We start from the raw sequence: 15,542 nt of genomic DNA, 5'->3' as shown, positions 1-15,542 counted from the left end.
TTTATTAAAGCAAAAAAGTTTGAAGTGCAAAAGGTTAGGATGGAGAAGAGTGGAAGGAGGGATTTGTAATAGAAGGGTATCTGAAAGAGTGAAAGTAAAGGTTTACAAGATAGTAGTAAGACGAGCTTTGTTGTATGGCTTAAAGGCGGTGGGGCTGGCAAAATGTCAGGATGCAGATCTGGAGGTGGTGGAGCTAAAGATACTGTGATGAGGATGTACAGGATTTGGAATGAGCATATCAGAGGAACCATGCAGGTAGGCTTGTTAAGAGACAAAGTGAAAGAGGAAAGACTAAGATAGTTTGGGCAAGTGCAGAGGAAGGATGCTGGGTATAGTGGGAGAAGGGTGTGAAGATGGAGTTGTCATGTCAGAGAAGATGACCAAAGGAGGACATGGAGGTATTTGGTGTTACACATGAAGATGCAGAAGGGGGTAAGATTGAGACAGATCATCTGCTGCTGTGACTCCTGACTACAGCAGAATAAAAAGAAGTTAAAGGAAGAAAGTGTTACAGTAGATTTGGACAAGAAAATAGTTTTCAAAGTGAATAAGAATAGAAACTTAGTTTAGTTATTGCAGTGAATGACTCTTTAGAGGGTAAAAGATGAGGACAAACTAAGATGAAATCTAATTTTTGTGAGTTTGATTGCAAAATCATATCTCCCCCCTTTGAGTTTTCTTCTTGCGTTCTACTCTGTGCTTCCTGTGGTTTCCCTCTGGTTGTTTCTCAAACTTTTATGTTGTCTTTCAAGTCAGCCTGTTCTTTTTTTCATGGCACGGTGCTCTAAATAGCCCTCTGAAATCTCTGCCTGGGTTTAGTACAAACAGCTGCTTGTTTTGTAACATTGGAGCTTCATTTCTAGGGCCAGAGAAACAGTGTCTATTTTAAATAATGATGATAAAAATTCAAATCATTTGAAGAATTGTGATTGCAACATATTTAATGATGATTTCTCTTTGGATCCTTACTTTTGTGGGACTTCCCAAAAACATACCAGATTGTGCCTTGTGCTGAAGTCAATGAATGCAGAAACAGTTTCTTTCGTAAAATGTGAACTGAATGGGTTCATAAATTTGTGGATTATTTCATCTAAGCAAGACAGATTGTGGCTCAAGATTGTGTTGTTGGACACTGCATAGTTTGGCACAAGTTGTAAAATGTTTTGGAACTCAGTCAAACTAACTTGGTATAATCATGCTCAACTCAGGGTAAAGCACTTGGCCTGAATTTCAATGAGATGGCAAAATTGGTGAAATAGCTGAGGGTGAGGAAAGGTGCAGTGATCTGTGGTGCCAGAGCGAACTGGATATGCTGTTCTCCTCTCTTGGTGTTGCAGGCTATTTTTATTTGTATTTGCAGGACAGATATTGACAGCACAGAGTGAAAGAAAGGACTTGTTTTTCCTATCTGGAAAAGGAAAGGGTGTTCATCTTGATTCCAACAACCACAGGGGTATTGTACTACTGTCCTTCAGAAGTTAAGGCACGCCAGGGTCATTTGTGACAGGATTTAGTCCCATGGAAGTTACTTGAAAGTAGTGCTTAGTGATGTACCCAGTCTTCTTGATGCACTGATCTTAATTTACCACATGGTATGTCATATTCATATACCATCATGGTTTTGCATACATGATGTAACAACTGCTAAGTTGTTGCTGGAAGCAGAACGCTGGGCATGGTGCTGTGAGACGGGACCCCATTCGTGGGCCTACCCTCACTATTACTAATGATATGCTATGTAACATTATAACGCAGCAATTACCCAGATTTCCCATGAAATGTACAAACGATGGCGGCCTGTCATACTCTAATCTGTTATCACTGTTTTGTAATATGCAAAGAAACAGTTGTTTCTGCAAAGCGTCTCTCTCAGCTAATGCTCACAGTGGTAATGATTGTCATCTCCTGGTTATGTTTTGAACTATCTCGTCTTTGTGTTGTGCTTTTTGGTTGATCTTTTTGGAATGGCCATAACAGATTGTCACTCCACTGAGTCTGCTTTGCTTAAAGGTGATAGAGAGAGGTTGAATGGGGCATTAATCCTTGTTCTGTGATGTGATATGTAGCTCAAAAAAAATTGGTTGGGTCTGTAATGGCTCAGAACCTTCCTAAAAGGCTCTCTGAAACAGCTATGTTACTATGCTGGGTTTAGAATGCCTCGTTTGCCTTTAATGTTGTCGTTTCGGAGCTTATTTGGCAACCTCATTATGAAATACAAGTAGGTGACGCTGATCGGTTGCCGTTGTTTGATTGGCTGCCCTTGCTCTCACTGAAAAGAAAGCATTATTTTATTTTCATTGTTTTTATATTTTCTGTTGTGTTTCTATTCAGGTTTTTTTGCCTCTCTCTAAAATTATATATAATAATCATTAGGTTATTAATATATAAACAAAAATCAATTTAAGAAATATTACAATTTGAAAACAAATGCACCCGAACGTGATGACAGCTGCAATGCTAACTTTTAACATTGAAAATGCCATAGACATGCTAACGCATTAGCATCGCTCCCGTTTTTGTTATAAAATACATCTATCAACTGTTTCAGAAGAACATAACAGGTCGGTTTAACATAGAAAAGGTAAATAATACTCACAGACGTATGCTCTTTAGGGTTTTAGCAGGAGAAAATTAAGCATTTTCCTGACAAACACCCCCCAAAACAACGGCCACTCTGAAGGACCGATAACATAATCGTTAATAGGGATGGGTATCGAGAACCGGTTCCTTTCGGGTATCGTTAAGAAATGATTCGATCCACCGACATCAATAAGCTTTGTGCTTAACGATTCTGTTATCGGTCCTTCAGAGTGGCCGTTGTTTTGGCGGGTGTCAGGAAAATGATCATTTCTCTACATTGATTACAGACCCTACAGCGGGTCCTTAATCAACTTTTCTGCAGCGCGGCTTTGCTTTAAACCTTCAATCAATCAATTTTATTTAGTATGGTGGTTCGCAGCGAAGCGTGGTTCGCAGATTGAAGCAGTGCTTCGGTCGATTGCTTCGTTTCTTTCTTTCTTTCGCGTAATTTTCCCCGCTAAAACCCTAAAGAGCACACGACTGTGAGTATTATTTACCTTTTCTATGTTAAACCGACCTGTTATGGTCTTCTGAAACAGTTGATAGATGTATTTTATAGCTTAAAAATGGGAGCGATGCTAACACGTTAGCATGTCTATGGCATTTTCAATGTTAAAAGTTAGCATTTAGCAATTGCAGCCGTCTTCACGTTCGGGTGCATTTGTTTTCAAATTGTAATATTCCTTAAATTTATTTTTGCTTATATATTAATAATCTAATGATTATTATATACAATTTTAGAGAAAGAGACAAAAAGAACCTGAATAGAAACACAACAGAAAATATATAATAGCAACTAACATAAATAAATAAATACATACAGAAATAAATGTTTCCTGTGAACACCTAGTGACTCTCACACCTCCATTTCATCCCTGTCTTATTTAAGTTTAATGACCAGTTTGTTTCGGTCAAACCATATTTTCAGTTTGTTAATTTCTTCATTGATTTCCTCCAGAACTATCTGCCAAACTAGAAAACTGCTGCATCCAAGTAAGAGCAGAATACTACTGGAATGAATTTGAATAAGGAAAGTTGTATTTTTTTTTCTCACCTAAATGGATTCAGCACTCACTATTGTCTGGAATAGTCCCAGATTGCATTTCAGAGCTTCTAGAATTCAAACATTTTCGTGCAGGTGGTGTTGGGGGGTAATTTTGGGTTTCAGCTTTTTTTTGTTTTTCACCAGTTTCATCCCTGAATATGAGTTGTGATTCACTTTTGTGCGGATTAAAGTTACTAACTGGGACTCCTGTCTTGTTGCGAGAAAGAAACAAAAATCATCCTCCGTTCTGTTCACACAGCTCCAAACGTTGCGCTGCTCTCTGACAAGTCAAGATAGAATGATAGAATCCAGTCTGAATTAATAACTTCAAAGCGAAACACAGTTTTGTTTATTTTTATTTATGTCCAGAGATCAAGGATACAGTGACTAATTTCATATTTATTTACTTTAAGACTCAAGGAAATACATAGAAAACCTGTAAAGCCTACTTTTAGTACAAAATTCACGAGGTATCGATAAGGGAATCGATAAGGAATCGGATCGATAAGCAGAATCGATAATGGCATCGATATCGATAAAACCTTATCAATACCCATCCCTAATCATTAAGCACAAAGCTTATTGTTGTCGGTGGATCGAGTCATTTCTTAACGATACCCAAAAGGAACCAGTTCTCGATACACATCCCTAGCTGCTAAGGGGTTAGCTCATTCCCTTTAGAGGAACAAACCAGAGCTAACGTGCCATTCTAACGTGCAATTCTTACAACAGGAATATGGCGCACCACAAATTTAAAACAAAAGAAAATGTGATACTCACAGGCTGTACTGATTGCTGGGGTTGATTTTTGTCGCAGAGTCGGAACTGACCCTCTACTGAGTATTAAATGCCGACTGAAGCCAGCTCAAAATCGTGCAAGGTTTGTGAAACAGTCCTCCGTGAAATGCGCAGAGCAAAGAAATAGTCGGCGGTTGTATGTACTGGGGATGCGGTTAAAAATGAATAAAAGCCAGTGATTGCGTACATTGCTTTCAGTGGGAAGATCGTAGTCCGCTAAAACAGCCTGGGAAAGCACACCTGTAGCTCGCCATTGCTTCTCTTTGAGTGTTACGAATGGGTGGGCACAACCTTATGAATAATTAATTTCAAAGGGGTGTGTGTGAAAGGGGGTGTGGGGGGGGGGCTATTGGTGAAAAAGTGACGTAGGTTTTCTCTCAAAAACGGATTGGCTTGTTTTCTAGGGGCAATTCAAAAAAGGAGAAATACTTGAAACAGAGGTTCTGAAACTTGCTGGCACTTCGTGTGTATTCCCCACAGCGGGGAGACTCTGAACTAACACCAAAAACATGAAAAAGATGATTTTGATTCTCTATCCCCTTTAATGTTTCTTCCATAATCAAAAGGCAGGGGGAGTTTTTCCTTAGTACTCTGGTTATTGGACTTTCTCATGGGTGGGTAAGGCCTAGAGCTTACACATGTATCATGCTTTGAAATGATTTGTTATGACTTGGTGCTGTGTAAATAATTTGTATTTTCCAGCAAGAGTACAAGATGAAACAATAGTTTCCCCCTGAAGTAACTTCAGCAGTAGCCTCTGTTTGGCCCTTTCGCATCATTAAGGCATTAACACTCTGTGTGTCTGCAGTAATCAGCCCTGCATCTTGGCGGGATGGCCAAAACTTGGTACAGATGGTGCTGGGTCCACTTCCCAAGTTTCCAAAGGAGGACAGGCTACGACCAGCGGACAGACAAAGTAAAACAGGTGTGATGCTTACAGCCAGATTCTGAATCTGTTGTGTAAGCCACTGCACTCCTGTCTCATATTCCTGTGTACTGATTTCATCACACCAAGAAGCAACTCTGACACCAATAATTTTTCTGCTCTGCAGTCTTGTACCTCCAGATATTACCAGTAAACCTGCCCCCCCCCCCCCCCCCCCCCCCCGCCCAATCAAAGAAAACCATTGTAAAAGACACATACCAGAAGGGCAAAATATGCCTATCCATCCACTAGTGCTGTAAGAGCTAATGCTTGAATTGTGTCCTGGGTTTGTTTTAATTGCAAAGTTTTATAAGTATGATTTCGTGTCATGTGACTTCATTTTGAAGTGATGACTGCGTTAATTTTGATGCAGTTGTAGTATCACTGTCTGATTGGAAGAAATTCAGCTGCTTCGCACTCACACATCCTGTTTAAAAAAAAAAAAAAAAAAACAGCCTTGCTGAGAGTTCCTATATTGCAGACCAAATGCCCCCCCCCCCCCCCCCAAAACAAAATGGGTCCGCCCTGTCTTCACTGTGCATGCGTCATTTGGGATCACAGCAGCACGTCTGAGACTGAGTCTCTACACCCAAAGCGATCAAAGAGAATAATGTGATTATTAGTCATCAGATGACAAGGTAAAACCTCTTAAATCATTCTGAAGTCAGTTTTAAGCAGAAATGAGGCGATAATAGGTGAGTCGTTACTGATGCTCTGAAATGACGTAGGCACAGCTGCAGCTGTGCTGCTCTGATCGCTTCCCCCTTCTTTTATTACGAAATAATGCTGAATTTATATGGAAATGATTGTTGTACAAAAGCTTTAGATATCTGTCACTGAGATAGTTGATGAATGGAGTGCAGTTTTAAGCAGAAATGAGGTGATAATCCATGAATTGCTGGTGACCAGTGGTGGGCACAGTTCAGCTAATCCGATAACAGATTATTATCGAAGCTGATGTTTTGCTAGTGGATTAGCTTTTCAGATAAGTTTTAAAACCATCATCGGACCAATTTTCTTCCAATAAAAATTTAGTTCTGATAACTTTCAGTCCGATCAAATCAAATTTATTAATTTATATAGCGCCAATTCACGACAAAATCGTCTCAAGGCGCTTCACAACATAAAAAACAATTAAAAATTTAAAACACAATAAAAATAACCATAAAAGAAAGACAGCAGTAAAAGAATACAAGATTAAAAACACATCATAACACTAATGATAAAACAGGGAAAATAAATGAGTCTTTAAACGTGATTTAAAGGTCTCCACAGTGTCCGACTGCCGAATGTGTGCCGGCAGATCGTTCCACAGAGCTGGGGCACGATAGCAAAAAGCTCTGTGACCGGCAGACTTTTTATTCACCCTGGGAACACACAGAAGTCCTGCACCCTGAGAACACAGGGCTCGAGCTGGTACAAATGCATCTGAGCTCAATTTTGAGCTTCATGGCAAAGGTTTATGTTCATGATTTCTTAGTTTTTATTTTTAATAAATATGCAAAAATCATCAAATCTCATTTTTTTTTAACGCTGTAATTATGGAGTATTGTGTGTGGAAATTTGAGGGAAAAATTTATTTCATCCATTTTGCAATAAGGCTGTAACATAACAAAATGTGGAAAAAGTGAAGCACTGTGAATTCTTCCCGGATACACTGTATTTATCCAGAAAGGTTTATAAATAAAATGTATTATTGTCACCTTCTCACCAAATGATGTGGACATCCTCATATGTTGAAGAAAAAAGTTATAAACTCTGATTAGTTTTGCTCCTTTTGAATTTAATTTAATTTAATTCAGTTGATTTATATAGGGCCAAATCACAACAAAGTTGTCCCAAGATGCCTCACATGGGTACTGTTCATGATTTTGGCAAAGGCATTTTTTTATTCACTGATACTCTTCTTTAATCCAACCTTTAGGTAATTTTAAAATATTCTGTATAACATTGGAGACGTTGACATTCAGGACCACAGGCAAAAGTTCCTTATTTTCATTACTCATTAAGTTATTGTTAATGAGCAGCTTTATTACTATCTCAGAATAACTTTTACAGTTAATATTTCATAGCCTGTAATTCTAAAGTGGATGTAGGCTATATGACTTTATTTCTCTGTTGAAATAATGAACCTTACTGTAGAAACATGACTTGCTATAATCATTGCTTAGTCAACAATTGCTTAGTCAAGCTTTGTATAATAATTTGTCAAACCCTGTGTTTTCTGTTAGTGCAATCAAATATTGAAGAATCTTAACTCATATACTTTTACTGCTGTGCACATAATAGGCCTACCATTGGGGACAGATGTACAGTATATTATTTGCTAGATTGTCACAACATGTGTAACTTTGCTTAACTCAGACTGCTGTATTTCACAAAATCTTCTCAAATCTTTTCATGGAATTTCTTGAATTTAGGGCTCAAAAATGCAGAAAAAATGTAATATGAGAGCTTCTAGAACCCTTCAGCTTCTGGGGCCTGGACCCCCAGCCTAAGGGATTATCTTTCCTGGGATTTCTGTTCCTGAATCACATCCTTGAAATGATGTGATCCTTGAAATGAGACATGGCTGGATTTCCTGTGGCTGCCCACAGTTTAGAAAAATGTGGACTCTTGTGGTGTTACCGGGAGTTGGAATTTGGGCTCATCACTGCAGCTGAACCTGGGTCTCAAAAGTCTTAATGGAAATTTTCAGTGTGACCTGGATTAGATTTGCTATGTCAGGCTTTCCGTCTGTGCCTGATTTGCTTACATAATCTGTTTCCTGCCATGGGGGACATTGGGTATCTCCAGTGGCTCACTCCATCTCACTGTGTGAGCCTGATTTATTATGTTCTGTTCTTTAAAGTTGTAAACATTTGTAACATCTTTCCTTTTAGTGACTGTTTAACTGTTCCCCCTCGCTGCTCCGTTTCAGGCCAGTGTCCAGAATTGAACCGGCAGTCTCCTCATACCAGCAGAGAGAGTCCTCCACATGTGCAGTACAAACATCATTCCCTGACTGCGCCCACTCCCACATTGACAGATCAGGACAAAGCCCCAATAGCTGTGAGATCAGAGCTCTTGGCAGCAGATATCCAGGGGATTCTCGATGATCTTCAGATAAATTCCAAAGCAGCAGAGAAGGAGAGTGCTCGTCAGGTGTCCCGGGGAGGTAGCAGTGGCAGGAGAGGGAGACAAGGATCAGGGTCACAAGGAAGAACTCCTATCTCTTCCTGGGTAACTACCACTGCATCAACCAGCAACTCAAAAGTTTGCCATAGTCTGAGCTCCAAATCTCACCAGCCAGATACTACACATGCCGTCAAAGCTGGACAGAAAATGCGCCACTATGATCCAGATACAGTTCGACAGTACATCGCCTGGCAGCAAGAAGATCGAAGGAGACGTCATGCAGATGAGAAGAAGGCACAGAGGGAGGAGACTGAGAGGAGAAATCGGAGACTGCAGGAACTCTACAAGAAGCAAAGAGAAGTTGCAAAAACGTTAGCCTTTGCTACTGAGCCTTCTGTGGTCCCTGTGCAGAAGCAGCGTCAGGAGTCCTGCAATAAACGTTTGCCTGAAGAGACACATGTGGACAAAGGAGCAGCACAGATGTCAACAACTGGTCCTTCTGTTCACGTGGTATAATTACATATGCATGACACATCATCATAACATTTACCTACAGTACAAGTACATAAGAATTTTGGCAGTGATACTATTTTTGTAATTTTTGCCTGTTGAAATAATACAACCATAATGTGATTTCAACTTTAATTCCAGTGGTTTCACACACAGAAAATTAATGCAGTAGCCATTAAGAATTTAAAACCAATTTCAGAGGCCAAAAGTAACTCGACTTGCATAAATATGAGAATTGTTGTTAATACTTGGATACTCATCATTTGCATTCAATTTCTGCCTGGATTCTGGAAACTGGCAAATCACTAGATGATGAGCTTACTCCCTTGCGATGCTTTTACTTATATCCTCTAGCAGTTGCAGATCTGCCTTCAATTTTGTCTTCAGTATGTGGAAAAACATGCCATTTTGGGTTGAGGTCAGGATAGCCACTTGGCCTTAAGGTATATTTGATTTACTTGCTTTGAGAGGCTCTTGGGTTTGTAGTATGTTGGGCATGTATGATGGATCTTTATCCATCTGCACTGTGAAGCGCCGCCCTATTAGTTTGCCAGCATTTTACTGAATCTGAGTAAATTGTACAGCACTATACACTTGAGGATTTGTTATGCTAGTTCCATCAGTAGTCACATTGTCAAAAAGCACCAGTGACCCAGTTCCAATGGCAGCCATACATGCCCATGCCATAGCACTGCCTCCACCATTTTTGACAGATGATCTATCCAAGGAATCTTGTTTCCGAACTGGGCAGGCTTTTTTAGATGTTTTCTAGCAAAGTATAATCCAGTCTTCTTGCTCTTGAATGTTACTAGTGGCTTGCACTTTGCCATAAACATGTACATACACATACACGAGGGCATCTCTGGTGTGTAAACTTTGACAAAGCTTCGCCTATCTTCTCAAAAGTGTTCTTTGCTTGGCTGGATGTTGTTGAGGTACGGGGATTTTTTCCATCACACACAGAAGAATTCTGTTATCATCCATTTTGGTTGTTTTCGAAGCTTCTTGGTGTTGCTTCCCATGTCAGGATGTGCATTCTTGTTAACAGTGTACCAAAATGTTGATTCAACTACTCCTGCTTTTGCTGTCCAGTTGGTTAATTTTGGGTTTTCAGGCTAATTATTGCCTCATACGTTTGCATTTGCATCTCGTGGCACCTCATATTGAGTGCTCAACTTGCCGTAGAATAATGAGGTAAAGAATCATTAAAATGCGCCATTCATTTGTCCATTCAGTTCTGGTCTCTGGAAATGGAGGGACATGAAAAATAGATGTAATTGCAAAGTGGTTAAACCGGTATACTAATATTCATTATTCAGCTCTGTAAATACTACTGCATATTCAGATCTGAAATTTTGGGTTCTGATACATACAGGTGAAGAACAGTGACCCTGTTATTTTGGCCTATATCCTTTTTTTTTTGTTTTTTTGTTTTTTTAAGCATTCACAATGACTGTAGAATAAAATAAATACAGGCTTATCACTAAGGCTTTGCTGTGTACAAAACAACTTCATGAGTTTTTGAGGTTTGTGAATGAGCATTTGTTTTGCAACAGAGACCAGTGTACCAGCCCTCAGGAGAGTCGGACAAAGAGAACAAAAGGCTGGAGTCACCGCAGAGTCCTTCAAGCAGTGACAGATCTTTGGTGCATCATCGTCCTTTTCCATCATTCAGGTATAGTCATTATATGCATACAAACATGCCTGCTCCCAGCACTCCAGAAACTTTTTACCTCCGCCAAGGAGATTCTGTTTTCGGTTGTTTGTTTGTTTGTTGGTGGGATGGGTTTTTTTTTAGCAGGATTACTCAAAAAATCCTCAACGGATTTCAATTAAGTTTTTACCAGGGTGTATCTTGGCCTAACTTAGAAGTCATTAAATTTTGGTAATGATCCGGAACACGATCCAGTAATTTTTTTAAGGATTCTTTATCATTGCAAGATAGGGCCAATTTCAACATTTTTGCATCTAACTTCATGAAGACGAGTCACAAAGGCTGAACAAAAATTAAGTTACGACACAACAATAATTTAGCATTTGTTTCTCCTCATTGAATAAACTTGTTATTAGAAAATAAAAAAAACTTGTGTAGTTCATGCAATTTCTCTTTATAAATACATTTGCTGAAGATCTAAGGGTTTAACCCTCTGGGGCTGACACCGTCATATACGACGGCTGAGACCAAGCTTTACTAAATTATAAATAACTTTTTTTAACGATATGAGATAGAAACTTACTTTTTTTTTTTGCTGAAAAGTTAACTCTGCGGACTTTCGAGCCACCATCCACCATCTTTGTACTCCTCATAGAAGCTGTGTGATGATGTGAGCAATGTGAGTTTCCAGTCGGAATTGGTGGATAGGAGTCATGTGTTACTAGTTTATTATAGCTTGCTGTGTGTTTTGAATAAATGTGTGTGGAAAACTATTTAACGCTTTACTTTTTCCTTTCATATTTCTGATTATAAACCCTTATTACACTTATAAAACACAGCTATAGCATATATATTACAGTTATATTATAAGTACAGTTATCAATATGTGTGCCATATTGACTGAACAAATCAATCTGAAAGTGTGTAGTGGGCTGTTCACATTGTTGCATGTTTTTCTAGTTTGATGATGGACAGATGTGAAGTGGCTTCTGACACTACTGGTTCTCCTCTCGATGCAAATCGTGACAGTAAGTTGGCGAAAAACAGCTCCTCTTTGAGGGAACACATCTTAAATGCTCACATGGATAGACAACAGCCCAGTGATACAGGTAAATCATGTGCAATGTGCAGATGAATATCTACAATTTTAGCTATGGTTGATTGTTTTTTTTTTTTTAAGAAGTAAATCTCTTTTGTTCCACTGTTTCCTTAGCTAGGAAAAGAGCTTACACAAATAGTGTTTTTAAGGAGTTAAATGCTGTTTTGGACATCTTGTTTATGTCTGAAGTAAAGTTTAATTCAGTTTAACATGGTACCACGACTTAATAATTCAGATTTTAAGTGAGGCACATGTGATCCAACCATTAAGCCTGTTCCTTCTCTTTTGGCTTCACATCCAGACAGAGGAATCTTTTCCCTTGCCCTTTATTGATTCTTTGAAAAAGTGCCACTCATCTGATTGTACATATACAGGTTGTCGTGAGCTTTGCTGTTTTTATCATCAGCCTCTCAGTTTCAATTTAAATCTTTCTTTTGTTCTTCAGCGAGTAAGATGCATTCTCCCACTGTCCGTTTTTTGCAAACTGGAGTTTCCTCTCGTAACTCAGTGGATGAGGTTGACAGAGAATCACTCCATAACAGTGGAGCCAGTGACGTGTCATGTAGGGGAAATAATGAACAAAGGTAAAAAATAAAGTGTACACATTTGTAAGATGACTACTAGGTGACATTCAGTGAACTGAAGCAGGCAGTATTTACTGCACTACTGTATTTGTCCTGTGTCATACATGTTTGGTTGTTTTGTGGTTTGGATTGGTGACAAATTATTTATTTATTCATGTATTATCATTATTATTTTAAGGATGCAGTCAGTGGTGGTGAATTTTGTTAATATGAACATTATCTGTTAACACGTCTGATTAGTAATATCCCCCTTGAGAGTCAGCTGTACAACTGTCAGGGCATATAACTGGAAATACATCATTCTTTGTACAGTATGATCATTAACTGGTAGTAGCACAGTCTCAAATTTCTCTTGAAAGCCATAATATTGGTTACCATTTTGAGTAATTGATCTGTATTTTTTTTATACTCATAAATTTTATTATTGTTGCTTAAATTATAGCATAAAATTAATATGATATTGACCAATCATTGAAGATGCTGTCTTGTTTCATACTTAATATTACAAAGTAATGCTGATATTTTCTTCAACTGTTTTCTATAATTTGCCAAATGTTAAAGATTTTTGTCACGTGTTTCTTGTTTGGACAGTGAGAAATCTGGATCAGACGGACCTGAAGCTGCTTGTCCTGGCGTGCCTGGTTCTCCTCTGGAGGCAGATCCTCACAGGGACATGCTGAAAAGCAGTGAACGTCTGAGGGGCGATAAACTGAATGCTCACAGTGACAGAGGACAGCCCAATGGTACAGGTGAATCATGTGCACTGTGTGGATGAAGAATAACATTGAAGCTGTGCTTAAAGGTAGAATACCGACAATCTTCAATAGATAAAATATAGTCTGGAGTTTAATATGTATAAACTACATCATATTTAGAACCCATTAAAAATTTTGGGGAATTTTTAATTCGTGGGAACATACATAATATGAGGGAAATCCATAGCGCATTTCGCCCCAGCAAACATCAAAACCTGCAGACGAATTCAAGCCAAAGTGCGTCTACGCTTGCACAGATGCACTCAATAACTCAGATAATCAGATAACCATAACTGTACACCGTCAGACACCAGTCACCAGGCAACTCACCTGTCCAAAAGCAGTTCGATCGATGAGTTCGATCGCCAGTCTTCTGTCGCAGTTGCTCCCAACGATCTCCCACCATCGTTGATCTTCTTTTTTTCTCTTGCTTCAAATAACGTCTTTTCTTCACACTTTCTATGTATATCACCGGTCTTCCTCGCTTTCTTCCACTTCTACTGTCTTTCTCCTCCTTCTTGCCTTCTTCAGTTTTAAATTTCTATGCATGCATCGCAGCTAGCTGTGAAATCCCCCCGCGTGACCTGTGACGTCACCCCGATGGCGTCCTGGCTTTCAAATTTTTGGCACGTGCCAATAATTCAGAATTTGCTTTGATACGGACGAATTTTAATCACGTTCAGACTAATATTTTGGGAATCCTTTATATTCACACTAATGAACAAAATGATTTTGGTCCCCATCAAAATTCTAACAATCATCTCAGTTTCAATATGCTTCCTGGCACTCCAGCTTTAATGATGACCATTTCCTTGGCTTAAAAATGGCATGCATTAAAAGTTGTTTTGAATGCCTTGTTTGTGAGCAGAGTAAAGTTTAATTCAGTTTAAAATGGCACTAAGACTTGATAGGTCTGATTTGTACGCGTGTTACACCCCAGCTCTCCCACAATAGGCTCCAGCCCACTGTGAGCCTTAAGTGGAATAAGTGGATTTAGAAAATGGATGGATGTGTGCATTTCTTTTGGCTTTACTTAAAGCGCAAGACTCTCTTCGCTTGTCCTTATTATTCTTCAGTAAAATTGCTGCTCATCTGTTTGTTGGTTTAGATAAATCTGCTGGTAAGGTCTTGCTATTTTAATGATCAGTCTCTAAATACCTCTTGTCCTTCAGCGAGTGAGAGGGACTCTCCCTCTTTACATCCTTTTCAAACTGGAGTTGCCTTCAGGAACTCAGTGGAAGAAGATCACGTAGAATCACTACATGGCAGCGGAGACAGTGGCACATCAAGTCGGGGAAGCAATGCACAAAGGTAAGAGAAATAAATGGTGCAGTATACTAGAATTTGAGAAAACATTTGTTAGTGTTTTTGTGTGTCCCACTACTTCTTCAAGGTGCTTGGGTCAATTTACACCAAACTAGCTGTGTGCGCATCCAACCCCAAATCAGAAAAAGCTTGGACAGTATGGAAAATGCAAAAAAAAGGAAAAACCAACAGTGATTCTTACATTTACTTTAACTTTTATTTCATTGCAGACTGTATGCACTCAAGATATTTCACATTTTGTGTTGAATGTTTTTTCAGTTTTAGAATTTTATTTTTAATCACTGTTAGATATGGTTGATGTTTTATTATCTTCATGATGCACTTTGGTCTGAGTTGTAAATGAATGTTGTTATTATTTACTGTTGTGGGCACACTGATATTTGTAGCTGTGCAGAGGTTGGTTGTGCATAAATACATGCTGGTTGCTGTTGGACCCACAGATTTCCTCTACTGCACAGCAGGAATGGGCGATATAGCCTCAAAATTATACCATATTTCAAGGAAATTTGCAATAATGATCTTTACGATGATAGAGAAAATATAATCTGAGGATGACAATGCTGCTGTCACTTTCAGACATATTAGGTTTCTGTCATTGTGTGTGCTGGAATGCTGGAATATCAGGGGTTTTTCTAAACCGGGAAATAGGGGCACTGCGCCCCCTTGTTTTGGCTGCACACCCCCTTGCCTTTTTTTTTTTTTAATAAGTGTTATTCCAAGCGTACGGCCTTCCCCTTGGTGATCGATTCTTCTGTAAATACATAACAGTGCCCCATTTACATGCACATAAATATCTGGTCGTTACCTGATTAAATTGTCAGGTAAACGACATACTCCATTATGCTTTATCCGATAAAGGCAGTTATGTGATTATGAGAAATCGGATTAACACACCTGCATTTCTCCACAATACTCAAATATCTTTGGTACACGTATACCGTTAATCAGATTTATTTTGTTATTTTACATCTGCGCATGTGTAAAAGCAGTTTTAAGGACTACCTGCTGTCTTATCATGCCTCGTAACATCCCTCAGGTCACAAAATGCAGAGAGTCTGTTGTTTGCTTCAGCATTCTACAGAACAAATTTCTTTGCAATCTGTGCGGTTTATAGAGAAATATAATAAAGTTGCGCTGAGTTTCCTAAAA

The 15,542-nt window shown here is 38.9% G+C and overlaps 1 protein-coding gene across 3 annotated transcripts in view; it reads left to right on the top strand.

Annotated features, from left to right (window-relative positions):
- The window catches only part of cep350 (centrosomal protein 350), a 127,496-nt gene that overhangs the window by 42,553 nt on the left and 69,401 nt on the right, over positions 1–15,542 (top strand). For 2 of the 3 annotated variants that reach the window (XM_034179684.1, XM_034179683.1), the window contains exons 9-15: positions 5,232–5,348; positions 8,269–8,975; positions 10,532–10,650; positions 11,590–11,738; positions 12,174–12,312; positions 12,904–13,061; positions 14,240–14,378. In XM_034179684.1, coding sequence (XP_034035575.1) covers positions 5,232–5,348; positions 8,269–8,975; positions 10,532–10,650; positions 11,590–11,738; positions 12,174–12,312; positions 12,904–13,061; positions 14,240–14,378 — 1,528 coding nt within the window. The remainder of the gene's footprint in view (positions 1–5,231; positions 5,349–8,268; positions 8,976–10,531; positions 10,651–11,589; positions 11,739–12,173; positions 12,313–12,903; positions 13,062–14,239; positions 14,379–15,542) is intronic. The other variant, XM_034179685.1, reaches the window with a different exon arrangement.

Source organism: Thalassophryne amazonica, chromosome 10 (genome assembly GCF_902500255.1).
Source record: "Thalassophryne amazonica chromosome 10, fThaAma1.1, whole genome shotgun sequence".
Lineage (NCBI taxonomy): Eukaryota > Metazoa > Chordata > Actinopteri > Batrachoidiformes > Batrachoididae > Thalassophryne > Thalassophryne amazonica.
The sequence above is the reverse complement of the archived record's forward strand: the minus strand, read 5'-3'. Positions and strand labels throughout refer to the sequence as shown.